Below are 15,575 nucleotides of genomic sequence, written 5' to 3'. Positions count from 1 at the left end.
GGCTTGATGCTATTCTTTGACAGGAAAATTGAGGGTGCCTCCATCATGGAGGTGAGAATCTCCTTGCTTGGTGGTATAGAAAAAAGAAAGAAAAAAATCACTAGTGCTGAGATGGAAAAAAAAAATACTGTGCAAGGATGAAAATGTAAAGGAAAAGCATGAGACAGAACAGACGGACTTTACAGCAGGAATGGCTAAGGTACAAAAACAGAGGAAACAAATGACTGTCTGGGAAGCGGACCACAGAATGAAGACTGGATCATATACTTTGAGCAGTTAGAACCTACTGGTGATTCTTGAGTGGTGGCAAGAAGATTTAACAACAACAACAACAAAAAATGCTTGGGGTGGGGGCGGGTGGAGGATAAAGGATGACTGGGAAAACAGACACTTCCATCAAATACAATGCATACCTGAAGTGGCTTATCTGATTTTCTAAAAGGGAAGAAAGCCTCTCCTTTATCTCCTCAAACCTTTCTTTTTCTTCGATTGAAACAGTTCCAATTCCATCAGGTCTGAAAAAAAAATAATAAAAAGAGAATCCACAATTTGTATTAACAGATTATTTACCTTGAAAGATTTTATACACACAAATGTATCCCTAAATCATTCAAGTAATCAAGTAAAGGGCATATTAGCCGTAGCTGTGTTTATACTGGAAATTTAATAGAAGTGTTTGCAGCCATTTGCTTCAGATTTTTGACCTAGAATGAATGGGATGGTTTTATTCTTTTAGACAGCCTTCAAGGTGAATGATGACAATGAATCCTTTCCAGACACAGAGAACAACAACTAGTCCTTGAAAATGGCAGGGAAAATGTTCTCTAGTGGAATTAAACATCTGACCAATTAAATGACTATCCCCTGAATGGAATGATTATAAAAATAGGCTGAATGCAAATGGAAATATCTTAACTGCTTCTCTTCCAAATAAAAACAAACAAAAAAACAGGGGGCTGGAGATATTTAAATTTTTTAAGAAACAAAATTTGGACAAATCTATGTATGTAACTAGTAGATAAGACATATTTAACAAATATTACTTAGAAAATTCTCCAAAAAACTCTATCAATTCGAATCCCTGCTTGTATAGGAGTCATGTGAAATTTGAGAACATAAAGTTAAACTGTTCATGCTAATACAGAGGGGAAAACACATTAATCTTATATTTACTTTAAACCTGATGTACTTCAAGAACATCTTCGGCACTTGGTAATGGCAACAGGCATTTTTCTCATTAGCTTATTTTTAACTGATTATATTTTCCCAAAGATGTACACTCATTATTCCAAAGTATTAATATTAATGCTTGTGTATAAAATAGGTAGAAACAAAGATTATTAAATGCAAAGAGAAATGGTTAGAATTACTTCGAAAACAGGTTTTAATTTGATGTTTCCCATTTGTGTGTATGTGTGTGTGTGCTCATGAATATATAATTCATGCTTGTTAACTAGTCAATTAGGACAAAAGCAATTAACTTGAAAGTTATTCCTTAACCTTGTTGACATAGTGATCTTCTAGTTACATCTAGGCATCATTTAAGTATGAGGACTTTGTCCTTACATACAATAAATAATTTGTTACTTCAGAAATTTGCATGCTGTTGGGATTTAGTCTTTGAAAACATTTCTTGCAATTATAATTAATTTCTAAACAAAGAAATATTTAATTTTATATTTATAATAACACACCAGATACATTTGTCATATAAGAATGTGTTTTCAACATTAACTATGGAAAGACCAATGAGAAAATAGTGGTGCTGATTTTTCTAGTACTTTTAGGAGGGAGAAAATGCCAATGTATAAGTTATCCAGCAGACAACTACATTTAATGCATGTGTTTTGCATTGCTTGAGTGATAAATTTGTTTCATATACTGCTTCAAAATCATCTTCTACTAAGCAAATGTTAGCATGAAGTCCAGACAGTTTTATTTGTTATTAGTAAACATTTGTGATAATGATCACAAAATATCACCTGACTTCAGTGTTTTGTTTTAAGACGGAATTGCATACATCCCTGGCTATCCTCAAATTGGCCTATACAGCCCAAAATGACAGTGAGTTCCTGATCCATCTCCCAAGTGCTGGATCCCAGGCATGTACTACCGTGCTGGCCAGGTGGCTCTCAAAGTTGAACCCAGAGCTTTGTGTATGTTAGGCAAACACTCTATCAGCTGAGTTATACCCCAGTACCACCTGCCCGTTTTATAGAAAGCATTGACCTCAGAATGTGGGCATTCAGATCCAACTAGCCTTAAATTGTGCTGTTCCACAGACAGCAATAAGAATCCATTCCATACAGTTAGTTGCAGCAGGTTGTTTCACACAGCAAGCCTCGAAAATTTGGTAAAAGCTCAAGGTGCTTTCCATTCTGATGATTAGCATGGTTCCCTGACAGATGCTCTACTGTGAGATTTGAGTGTCTGCTCTCGTTTCAACTGCCTGATGAGGTCATGATCTGCAATGACAGTTCACTGCCGACCTGGCAGGATAGAATAAGGTTTCCGGTGATGCACAGTGAGAAAGATGAGTCAGGGAGGTTTTGCATCAAGTATTTATCAAGGTGATAAATACTGCCACACGCATTGAAACACTGTCAGTTCACCGTTTATTAATAACAAGTACAACTCAAACAGGTAAAATACACTGGATGATCTGATCTTGCCTTTGGCCACCTCCACCCCTTTTTAAAGTGAACTATAGAAAGCAAACTACTGAAGATTAGGAATATGCAGTAGCCTTCTAATCTAGGTTGTCAGGGATGACGGCCAGCTTGACTTCGATCAAGCTTTAGGGGAACAGCTTAAGGGGACTTAATGACAAAGGCAAGCAATACTTATGTGACCAGCAGTGTTCTACTCACTCTTGCTGTCAAAAGAAACATTGCAATTATTAATTGCAGCACTCAAACTATGCACCTGGCATTGGGTAGGTGGTTTTTAGCTTGCAGAATAACAGGATGTTCCTAAAAGTCTTGTCTGTAGTTTATAAGAGTGCAGGATGATGAGGTTCAGGGAGGTGAGGTTACTTCTCCAAAAATGGAGGGGCAGAAGACTGGAATTGCAGCTGGGTCACCCACAGTTTGAAGCCAGTGTTCTTGGAGCCCACACCTTACTTGCTCTGCCTTTTATTTTTTTACAAAATAATGAACAGAAAAAAAGTCTTCTCCAGCCCTGGGAGCTGTATATGAGAAGCACTAATTCAGGAAACATTTTAAACATTCTTATATATACCAGATATTTCCTACATTAGTGGAAAACCTAAAACCTACAAGTTTAAAAACAATGCCTCTTAACCACTTAGCTGAAGATGTTGACAACAGAAGCCTTAAAGGCTTGCTCTTTTATACACCACAGATGATATATTCACAGAAGCCCTGAGAGAAATCTTAAACCAGTTACAGATGAGGAATGGGTTTTAGTAGTATTAGTATAATATCAATTTTATTTAATTTCCTTCTTTTATGCATATGTTTTGCCTGCATGTACGTGCGCCACATGCATACCCAGGGCCTACAGAAGCCAGAAGAGGGCATCAGATGCTCTGGAATTAGAGTTATATACATAGTTGTGAGCGGCCATGTGGGTACTGGGAATCAAACCTGGGTCTTCTGAAAGAAGCAGCCAGTGCTTTGATCCACTGAACCAACTCTCAAGTCACCATAATAGTTATTCTTTTTTAAATAAAAATTATAGATTTACTAGAACTTAACCATCTCCTCACTACCTTCCCCACTGCTCTTGTAAGGCTAGGCACGACCTGGACCATTGCACCAGCCCTCTTGGTCTTGCTCCTCTAACCCTGTCTTTGTCAAGTACGAGGAACATATTACTGTGAGTGTCTTCAAACATGTATCTGATCATATTTCTTCTTGGCTTAAGTCACTGTAAATGATGACACTATTTACAAGCCAAGGCCTTTATGTTGGTCTGCAACATGCTCACTTTACTCTCTTTCACTTGTCTGTCTTCTCCTCCAGCTTCTTAACTAGTCTCACTATCCTCTATGAAAGCCAACTTCCCATTTTTACAGCCTGCTCTTTCTTTCCATCCTTTAGTGCTGTCCATTGTGCATAAGGCCAGTTGGTATTGTGAAATAATTACTAATTAATTACTTATTCCCTGCCTCTTTCTTGCTGTATCCCTGGTATCTAACATGCTGGCTGAGACAGTGTTGATGCTCCATGCAAACATAGTAATAAAAACAAAGAGTACCACGCAGAAAGTGAGAACAGCTGTCCAAGGTGAAGACAGCACACACACCATGCTGCCCATCTAAAGACAGGTAAATGCTCATTCCTTAGTAGTAGCAGTAGAGTTTAAGTTACTTGGAATGTTTGTATCACAGACCAGTGTTAAGGATGGGAAGTTTTGTAAAAGGAAAGGAGCAGGAATTGTAGCTGAAGTACTGTGTATAAAAAGGACTCTAACAGAGGAAACATCTGTTTAGACTCAGCAGAAAATCTCTAGTGTTTAGTTGTCATTTTACTTAGCTTCAAACTAATTTAATTTAAATCCCAAGAAGAGAATTCTTCTCCTGAAGTATAAAAGAAAAAAAAGTGTAAGTATGTTTTTCACATTGATAAAAAGATTGGGAAAATGTGGTTGTTTAAAATTCTAACATAAGTGAACAATTTCCTCAACGTGAATGATGTTAACTGGGGCTTAATTCTATGGCTGACAAATAGTAAAGCAGTTCTATTCAGAAGAAAATGTGCTGTCATGGATGGAGATTTAATAGCCCCATTTTTTTTGTTCCTTTAGTGTTTGTAGTAATTGATGTAATAAGATTTCAATAAAAACAGGGTACTCTGTGAAAATGCTTGAGCCACAAAGCATAAAACATGGTTGGGAGGTGGGAATCTTTTTAATTACAGGTGAAGTCAAACTATTTATGATGGGGAGCCCCTTCTTGTATTAGTAAGCAACTAAGTAATGAATACAGCTGTTCATTATATTTCGAAGATTATTAAAGGGCAGACTTCATACACTAAAACTTTCTGCCACTGATGCTTACTAGCCCGATATCCCACGTGGCTAAACATCACATTCTATTTTCAGAGAAACTACCATATATACACATGCATCTACATATACACATACTTATATGCATATGGTATCTATATACATGCAGCGAAAATGTGTTTTATTTTAAACACAGATCCATTAAAATAATTCACGAGGACTGTACCAAGTGGTTTTTGTGCCAACTAAAGTCATCAGAGGAAGGACCCTCAGTTGAGTAAATGCCTGGATGAGATCCAGCTATAAGGCATTTTCTCATTTAGTGATCAATGTGGGAGGGCCCAGGCCCACGGTGGGAGTATCATCTCTGGCATTCTTGTACTGGGTTCTATAAGAAGTCGGGTTGAGCAAGCCCTGGGAAGCAAGCCAGTAAGCAGCTCCCCTCTATAGCCTCTGCATCAACTCCTGACTTCAGGATCCTGCCCTGTTTGAGCTTAGTTCCTGTCCTGACTTCCTTCAGTGATGAACAGCAATGCTGAAGTGTAAGTCCAATAAACCCTTTCCTCCCCAACTTGCTTTTTCATTATGCTGTTTCATCACAACAATAAAAACCCTAACTAAGACAAGGGCTATATAGTAATTTTGATAATTCTTCTATTGAAGATATTTTTAACTTGTAGTATTAGTCAACATGGCAGATTGAGGTGTTGTGGGACATGATTCTTGATGAGTCATAAATGTCTATTCACCTGAGACACAAAGCTAACAACAGACCAGTGTAAGGATACCACTGAAGTCCAACTTGGTGAACCAATGAGTTTTATGGGGTTATTTATAGGAAGGTGGGTAAGGGGTTACTTAAAGTAGCAGAAATGACCCAAAGATAGCCAAAGGCACCAAAGGGTAAACTCAGCATGGGTGACAGTTCACAAAAGTTAGAAATTTAGACCACACTATACAGCTTAACATACAGCTCAATGTGTTGGAGACTCTCTTTCAGGCAGCTATCATGACCTGAGCTTCTTCCAGGCACCTCAGCTGACTTGTTGCTTCCAGGTTGCTTGGTGGGTCTGTTTCTTCCAGGTGCCTCAGCTTTTCTAAACGGCTGATGTTGTCTGAGAGCATCTCTCAACAGTCCTTTTTGCTTATATGAGCTTGAGGAGTGAGAGACCTACTGTATCTGGCCAGTTTCAGGGACTTCCTGAAGCTTTCTCATCTCTGAAGGATGTAATTTTTTTTTGCCTCCCCCTTAGAACATCCTTAGTCTCAACAAGCTTCCCTCCAAGATGGAAGTTTATCTCCAAGGAAACTGCCTCACGACAGTTATTAAAAGTGGGAAAATATTATACATGATGGACATCTTATCTTGATTAATATTTTTGCAGCAGTAAATGTAAGATATAAGGAAGTTAACTTGAAAAATATAACGCAAGAAAGAGGGATAAACAATATTATTTATCCAGCTTTCTATTATCTAGTGGCTCCTAGAACAAGGAAAAATAAGTATGAAATAAGTCCCTACAAAGGAAAAGGTTAATTAACCTCGAATTAAAAAAAGTGTCTGGCTGGGCGTTGGTGGCACATGCCTTTAATCCCAGCACTCGGGAGGCAGAGGCAGGCGGATCTCTGGAAGTTCGAGGCCAGCCTGGTCTCCAGAGTGAGTGCCAAGATAGGCTCCAAAGCTACACAGAGAAACCTTGTCTGGAAAAACAAAAAACAAACAAACAAACAAAAGAAAGAAAAAAAAGAAAAAAAAGTCTGAGAGAAAATGGAATAAAAGTGGGTGTTAGCATTTAGTGTTTGGGTAGGAAAGAAAGCTAAGTGTCTTATGGACAAGAGGCACAGTTTCAATTTCTGTGCTTGAAGAATTTATAGTTCATACATTCTAGACTTCTTTCTCAGTAGTCTAACTAAAAATTTCCAGAAGTCTATGGCACCAATGAAAATAGCATGTGTTAAGAACCACTTTTAGTGTATAATTTTTATTTTGGGCACAGAAGACTTGCTGGTCACATTTTCCAAAAACATATTTTAAGGGGCAAAGGGACAACAATCCCTGGAGAAGCTCTACAATCACAGGATGAACAGTCCCAAGCATCCTCTGAACAACACAAATTATGCTGTCCTCTCTAAAATACACAGTAAAACTGAACTAAGTATCTGAGATGTCTGCTAACAACAGAATCTGTTGAACTTTAAGCAGCACTTCTAAAGAAAATACTTCACTAAGAGTTTCAGGTGTGGAATATTAAAGATGTGTTGCATTTGTTTATGCTGTAGAATGCTTGTTTAAAGGCATGTTACATTATTTACATTGCATTTGTTTAACTCTGTGAAGCTGTGTGTGTTACTTTGCCTGTCTAAAACACCTAACTGGTCTAATAAAGAGCTGAATGGCCAATAGCAAGGCAGGAGAAATGACAGGCAGGGCTAGTAGGCAGGGAGAATAAATAGGAGGGGAAATCTGGGAGGAGAAGATCCAGGAGCAAGAAAAAGATGAGAGGAGGATGCCAGGGGCCAGCCACCCAGCCATATAGCCAGACACGGAATAAGAAGGAATGAAAAGATATACAGAAATAGAAAAAGGTAAAAGTGCGCGCCCCCCCCCCCCAAAGATAGATGTAAGTTAAGAAAAGCTGGTCAGAAATAAGCCAAGCTAAGGCTGGGCATTCATAAGAAAGAATAAACCTCTGTGTGTTTTTTGGGAAGTTGGGTGGTGGGCCCCCAAATACCAAAAAGCCAAGAGAGCAAAAGAGTAAAAAACAACCAACTATAGGTTTCCCCTAATTTCTCCCTAAAAAACACCACCTAGCATTCATGACCTCAAGGTGTCTTACTGAAAACAACTATATCTTTTGTGGCAATTTTCTTTTCTTACTTATATCAGCTGGACAGCTTTTAGACACTTGTGGGATAAGTGAGCCCCAAATCTCTAGCATGTGCAGTGAAAGCATGCTCTGGCAGCACCTGGACTTAATGAACAGGCCAAAGTGACACTGTGCAGAAGACAGACTGATTGTATTGATGATGGGGATTTCTTCCAAACTCCCTCTACTCACTGGGTAAGTCTGTTTGCCTTGGTTTTTAGTGAACTGGAGGGGAGGGACTGGGAGGAAAGAAGGGAAGGAAACTGTGGCCGGCATGTAATAAATAAATTTACTTTTTTTTTTTAAAGAGCTTCTTTGCAAGTAACGAGAAGGCAAATGCTACAGTTTTAGGGTGCTTTGAGTTTCTTACAGACTTCCTGTCATCTTCCTTCTTCTCTGGGGAATGTATGACATCTTAGTTTCCCCGAGAGAGAGTGAGAAGGGGAGAGACACCTAGAGGGTGGCATTTCTGAATTGTCAATTCTGCCTGCAGCACAGCAGGTAAAGCCACTTTGCACTTCGTGGATTTCCCACCAATATCCATTTGTGAACAGAATGGAAAGGAGAGGAAGTCACAGTTCGAGAATAGAAATGGCGGGAGATGATGAGGGAAAACAATCCCCTCTTCTTTGTTTCCCAACCCGTATCAATTCCTATTGTTTCAATCAAAATGATCTAACATTTGGATGCGTGTATGTTACAGAAACAGTGTGGTTTCCTCTTCTCAAGTTGTGTGTGTGTGTGTGTGTGTGTGTGTGTGTGTGTGTGTGTGTGTGTGTACAAAAATTAATTATATCCATACCTTTTCATTGAGAGAAACAGACATTCTATGAAAATATTTTGAAAAGATGAACTTTTGAAGTCATATTCTCTTTTACTTTCGTATAACTTTTTATTTTTTGAAATTAAAATACAATCACATTATTTACACCTTCCCTTTCCTCCCTCCAACTTCTCACAACTCCCAACTCTTTTATTTACTTTATAGAGACACCCTCTCTTATAATCATTTCTTTGCATTTTGTTGTACAATCTGATTTCTGGGAGAGTTGGGACCTGAAAAGATACTTTTACAGTGAAAGCAGAAATTTGAGTTTATAAAGACACAAAACTTGGTGTTGTGTCTGGATTGTGTCAAAGACAAAAGATATTTAATAGCTAGCCTCTTTGGGGAACACACAAAAGTTCTTTTTAGAGGAATTTAAACTAAGATCACTGACATACACAACTCTAGAACTCAAGGGAAACAAAATGTCAAAGAAATGTAAATTAAAAATAGAATTAAGATCTCTGTATAGAGATCTTTAATATCTATCTATAATCTGTGTGTGTGTGTATGTATGTATGTATGTATGTATGTATGTATGTATGTATGTATGTATCCTTGGCTCCCTCATTATTGTATTTTAAAATATGTGTTTTAAACAAAGAACTTTCTAGATAACTAGTGACAAGGAATTCAGAAAATAACAAAGAATAAAAGTTTCTTATAATATGCCAACCGCAAACTGGATATACTATCTTGTAAATACTGTTCTAGTTTTCTTTGTATAAATCTATAGATATATATTATTCAGGTTTTTTATGTTAATGAGCTTAGTAGACATTTCGCATATCACTTAAATATTCCAATATATCTTTTCTATTGGGAGACTATTTCATCAGATGGCATAGCCACATAATTGTCTTCCAGTACTGATTTGGAAGTTTTTTTGTCCAATTTCTGTACTATAAATCATAATTAATAGCTAGTTTGTGCTGTGTGTTCTTAAATCATATGTATTTTTTTCCTTGGGAAAAGTCTCTGGAGTATATTGCTAAGTTAAACACATGACATACTTGAGTATTTGATACATTGTAAAGTTGTTTTTGGGTATATATTTTACTTCACACACAGTTTCTCTGTGTGTATTCCTGGCTGTCCTGGAATTTGCTCTGTAGACCAGGCTGGCCTCAAACTGGCTAAGTCCACCTGCTTCTGCCTCCTGATGGTTGGGATTAAAGGCATGCACCACCACTGCCCAACATAGAGTTGCTTTTTAAAAGAAAGTACTTGCCTTGCAATCTGACCTGTAGTGTTTGAAATCATCAGTTTTTCTATAGCATCATTAACAGTGGTTTTTATCATTTGCTATAATTATTTTTAATTTTGTATGTAAATCCACATCATTTTCAATATAAAATTCTATACTTAAAATGACAGCCACCTGGTCATGTAGTTTGTGCCAAAAAGTTACTCCATTCAATTAATTAAAGTGTTTAACTATTAATTCTATTCCAGGTTGTTAAAAAGAAAAAAAAATGGTTTGTAGTATGCCACACTGTCCCAACAGGGTCCATGAATGAAGAAGCTGTGTGAGATTTCTGATACCTCGTAAGAAAACTCTAAGGAAACAAGACAAGAGTCTTGCAACCTCTGTTCCCCCACAACATGGGTTGTTCCTAGAATGTGCTTTTGTGCTCCTCCCAAGTATAGTGACTACGAGTGGGTTTGCTTCAGATTATCATCATCTTACTTTTGTTATTCAAAAATGTTTCCCAGGAATAGCTGTCTTCTGGACTGCATACAGCCTAAACTCATGTGAACTTTGCTCATTTGATCTTGTTTAATCCCCAGAATATAAATTGTCTGATGCTCTGAATAAAGTTGGCTATTGCATGAGACTTTTAGTCTCATTTTTAGGGCCCACCCACCCAGACAACTGGAATGGTAACAACATACTCAATCACTTATATACTGTCCAGGGCTGCTTCTGCACAACCGTGCCAGAGCATTTCCCTCAGATAATTAAATATCTCCCTCTAAATTTTCTTCCCTTCCCTCTTCTCTCCTCCTGCAACAAAGTTTGTCAAATCATTAATTACAAGGCTCACTAGAAATATTAAACAGAACGCACTAGACATAGAAAGTAGATAGGTATATGTTACTTGACTCATGGCTTAATAAAATTATGTGACAAATGTACCTCAATGAAGGAAGTGTTTCTTGTGGCTTATAGTTCCCAGGGATACAGTCCACTGTAGAAGGATGTCATGAAGGCAAAACCAGGAAGTGGCTAGTCATCGCACCCATAGTCAGGAAGCAGAGAATGCCCGTATTTAACTCACTTTCTTCTTTTCATTCAGTACAGGACCACAGGCCAGGGAATGGTAACCACTGGCATTTAGAATACATCTTCCTACCTCAATTAAACTAGCTGATATAGCCCACTAAAATGTCCATATTTTCTTCCTTTCTAAATATCACCAAGTTGCCAACCAAGACTAACCATCACACTGTCTGCTATTAGATTATGTGTTAATAGAAGATAAAATACCTCATGTGTAATGGGTAAATTAGAGTTTCAGAGAGAATAGATTGGAGAAAAGAAAATACTTAAAAACGTAACAGAACTCCAGAACTGATGACAAATATGACCCTTCATATCTCAATCAGGAGAAATCAAAAGAAATGTGCAGTTATCCAAAACCAGCACAGATGCATCAGAAATCCACAGGGAAGCCATTGAGAATGAATGAAAAGAAATACATCTACTATAATAGACCTATCTATTCTCCTACACTCCCTCTTAAAAGCACAGGCAGAGAAGAGACTGTTAATTAGCTTCCAAAAGCAACAAAGGTAGTTAGAAAAAGTTGCAATGTCTTCAAGTTCTGAGAGGAAATGAGCATCAACGTATCACTATCTACACATTAAAACTTTCTTTAAAGGGTAGGGTGAAACAAAGTTATTTCCAGATAAAAATATTCATTAATTATGGGGGCTCTCTTAAAGGAAATTCCAAACAATTATACTTTAGGCCATAGTGAAATAGTTTCTATTTCTAAATGTAAGTGAATACTGAGAATAAAATATTAAAAAAAACCCTAACAATTTACATGGCTAAAAAAAAAAAAAAAAATCAAGCAGTTGTGTGGTGGTTTGAAAGACAATGGTCCTCAGAGGGCACTATCAGGAGGTGTGGCCTTGTTGGAGGAAGTGTGTCACTGTGGGGAATGAGCTTTAAGGTATCTTTTGCTCAAGCTTTCCTCAGTGTGACTCTTAGTTGACTTCCTGTTCTCTGCAAGCCAAGATGTAGCCAGGACCACTTCTCCCTGTGTGTAGCCATGGTCCCTACCATGATGACAATGGACTGAATCTCTGAATCTGTAAGCAAGACACCTCAATTAAATGTTTTCTTTCTAAGAGTTGCAATGGTCATGGTGTCTCTTGACAACAATAAAAATTCTAAGACATAAGTTGGTACCAGTGACAGGGGTATTGCTGTACTGCCCTGACTATGTGTTTGTTTGGGGGAATTTGGACTTTGGTTCTTTGGGTTATGAAAGCAATGGAATATACTGCTTAATGGGCCATACTGGTAAGAGCATAGAAAACAGAGCTAAGAGCTAACTGATGGACTCACTCAAGAGGTTTCAGAGGAGAAAAAATAAATTAGTGTGTTGCCTAGAGATTGTTCTTGTGGTATTTTGGTGAAAAAAGTGGCTGCTTTTGCCCCTGTCCAAAAAATCTGCTTGAGGCAGTGAAGACTTTTGGATTAATTCTGTTGGCAGAAGAAATCTCAAAACAGCCTACTGTATAGACTCTGTCTTGTGGTGACTCCGATGAAGAGTTATAATGAAAAAGAAAAAAAGCTGAGCTGGGTAAATGACAAAATGTAAATTTTGAGGTTAAAAAAGGAGCCCTGACTCTTCCTTCCCCCTCTGGCTCCCTGACTTCTCCTGAGCCGTACTCCTGCCCAAGTTCCCCATCACCCCAGGATCTCTCTGGGCCTGTGGCTGCAGAAAGTGAACCTGCCCGCATAGAGTGGACTTGCCCAGACAGGAAAGACCTCCCTGAGTCTGGAAATACCTCATTCTTCCTTCCCCCTCTGCTGACCCCAACCTCTCCTGAGTGAGGAGACTACCAAGGGAGGCAAGGCAATCCATATCTGCAGACATTGAAGTCCTGGCCCACACACACCACCACAGGGTGACAAGAGGAGATAGAGAGACCCTACCTGCACCCACTGGAAGAAGAGATGGGAAGAAGGCAGAATGAGAACATACTCAACAGAAAGACCAATATGACACCACCAGAATCTAGGGACTCCACACCAGCAAGATCTGAAAAGCACAACACAGAGGAGGAAGAAGAGACAGACCTAAAAGTCTACTTCATGAACATGTTTGAGACCCTTAAAGAGGAAACAAGAAAATCTCTTAAAGAAATAGAAGAAAAAACAAAAAATTTCAAGAAATAAGTAATTCTCTTAAAGAATCTAAAGAAAAAACAACTAAACAAGTGAAGGAAGCACTGGAAACAGCTCATGGCATGAAAGTTGAAATAGAAACAATAAAGTAAACACAGAATGAGGGGATGCTGGAAATACAAAGGCTGGATAAACAATCAGGATCTAAGCATGTGAGTATACACCAATAGAACACAAGAGATGGAAGAGAGAAACTCAGTTGTTGAAGACTCGATAGAGGATATACGGTCATCGACCAAAGAAAATCTCAAGGCCAACAAATCTCTTACACAAAATATCCAGGAAATATGTGACACTATGAAAAGGCGGAATCTAAGAATAATAGATATAGAAGAAGGTGAAGAAATACAGCTCAAAGGTACAGAAAACATATTCAACAGAATCATAGAAGAAAACTCCCCAACCTACAGAAGGATATGCCTATGAAAGTACAAGAAGCTTACAGAACACCAAATAGACTGGACCACAAAAAGAACTCCCCTCACCACATAATAAAAAGGTCAAGTAACTTATAAAGGCAGACCTATCAGAATCACACCTGACTTCTCAATGGAAACTTTGAAATCCAGAAGGTCCTGGATAGATGTCCTACAAACACTAAGGGAACATAGATGCCAACCCAGACTACTGTACCAAGCAAAGCTTTCAATCACTATAGATGGAGAAAACAAGATATTCCTTGACAAAAACAGATTTAAACAATATATATGTCCACAAATCCAGCACTACAGAAAGTCCTAGAGGGAAAACTCCATCCCAACCAAGATAACTACACTCACAAAAATATAGGTAATAGATAATCCAACTTTACCAAACAGGAAAAGAAACAGGATGGCGAAATCCACACACGATGACACCACCAACAATAAATCCAAAACAAACAAGAACCAACAATCAATGGCCATTAATATCCCTCAATGTCAATGGACTTAACCTACCTATAAAAAGATACAGGTTAACAGAATGGATATGAAGACAGAATCCATCCTTCTTCTGTATACAAGAAACACACTTCTACTTCAGAGACAGGCGTTATCTCAGAGTAAAGGTTTGGGAAAAGATTTTCCAATCAAAGGGACCCAAGAAACAAGCTGGTGTAGCAATCCTAATATCTAACAAATTAGACTTCAAACTAAAATCAATCAAAAGAGATGAAGAAGGGAATTTCATACTCATCACAGGAAAAGTCCATCAAGATGAAGTCTCAATCCCAAACATCTATGCCCCAAATACGAGGGCAGCCACATTTGTAAAAGAAACATTACTAAAGCTCAAACCATACATAAAACCACACACACTTATAGTAGGAGACTTCAACACCCCTCTTTCACCACTAGATAGGACCATCAGACAGAAACTTAACAAAGAAACAAAGGATCTAACAGAAGTTATGACACAATTGAGATTAACAGACATCTATAGAACATTCCATCCGAACACAAAAGAATACACCTTCTCAGTACCACATGGAACATTCTCTAAAATTGACCACATAGTTGGCTAGCAAACCTCCACAGATACAAAAGAATTGAAATAACCCCCTGTATCTTATCAGATTACCACACTTTAAGATTAGAATTCAAAAGCAATAAAAATTGCAGAAAACCTACAAACTCATGGAAATTGAGTAACACCCATTTGCATCATTCCTAGGTTGAGGAAGAAATAAAAAGTGAAATTAAAGACTTTCTAGAATTTAATGAGAATGTAGAAACAACATACCCAAACTTATGGGACACTCTGAAAGCAGTGCTAAGAGGAAAGTTCACAGAACTAAGTGCCCACATGAAGAAACTGGAGAATAGTCACACTAGAGAACAGACAGAACAACTGAAAGCTTTAGAACAACAAGAAGTAAACTCACCATGGAGGAGTAGATGCCAGGAAATACTCAAACTGAGGGCTGAAACTAATACAGTAGAAACTAGGAAAACATTACAGAGAATCAATGAAACAAAGAGTTGGTTCTTTGAGAAGATCAACAAGATAGACAAACCTCTATCCAAACTAACCAAAAGGCAGAGAGAGAGAGCATGCTAATTAACAAAATCAGAAATAAAGGGGGATATAACAACAGACACTGAGGAAATCCCAAGAATCATCAGGTCATACTTTGAAAATCTGTATTCCACAAAATTCAAAAATCTAAAGGAAATGGGCAATTTTCCGGATACATATCACTTACCAAAATTAAACCAAGAACAGATAAGCAATTTAAATCGTTAAAGCTATAACCCCTAATGAAACAGAAGCGGTCATCAAAAGGCTTCCAACCAAAAAAGCCCAGGGCCAGATGGCTTCACTGCAGAATTCTACCAGAAATTCAAACAAGAGCTAATACCAGTAATCCTCAAATTGTTCCACACAATAGAAGCAGGAGGGGCATTGCCAAACTCTTTTTACGAGGCTTCAATTACTTTGATACCCAAGCCACACAAAGATACAACTACAGATCAATATCCCTCATGAACATTGATGCAAAAAT

At 38.0% G+C, this 15,575-nt stretch overlaps 1 protein-coding gene across 17 annotated transcripts in view; it reads right to left on the bottom strand.

Annotated features, from left to right (window-relative positions):
* Positions 1-15,575, bottom strand: part of Cadps2 (calcium dependent secretion activator 2) — a 514,674-nt gene that overhangs the window by 122,659 nt on the left and 376,440 nt on the right. For all 17 annotated transcript variants that reach the window (XM_035451763.1, XM_027389980.2, XM_027389983.2 and 14 more), the window contains one exon: positions 414-515. In XM_035451763.1, the coding sequence (XP_035307654.1) occupies positions 414-515 (102 nt within the window). The remainder of the gene's footprint in view (positions 1-413; positions 516-15,575) is intronic.

This window comes from Cricetulus griseus (assembly GCF_003668045.3).
Source record: "Cricetulus griseus strain 17A/GY chromosome 1 unlocalized genomic scaffold, alternate assembly CriGri-PICRH-1.0 chr1_0, whole genome shotgun sequence".
Classification (NCBI taxonomy): Eukaryota; Metazoa; Chordata; class Mammalia; order Rodentia; family Cricetidae; genus Cricetulus; species Cricetulus griseus.
Note: the sequence above shows the minus strand (reverse complement) of the source record. Positions and strands in the feature narration are given on the sequence as shown.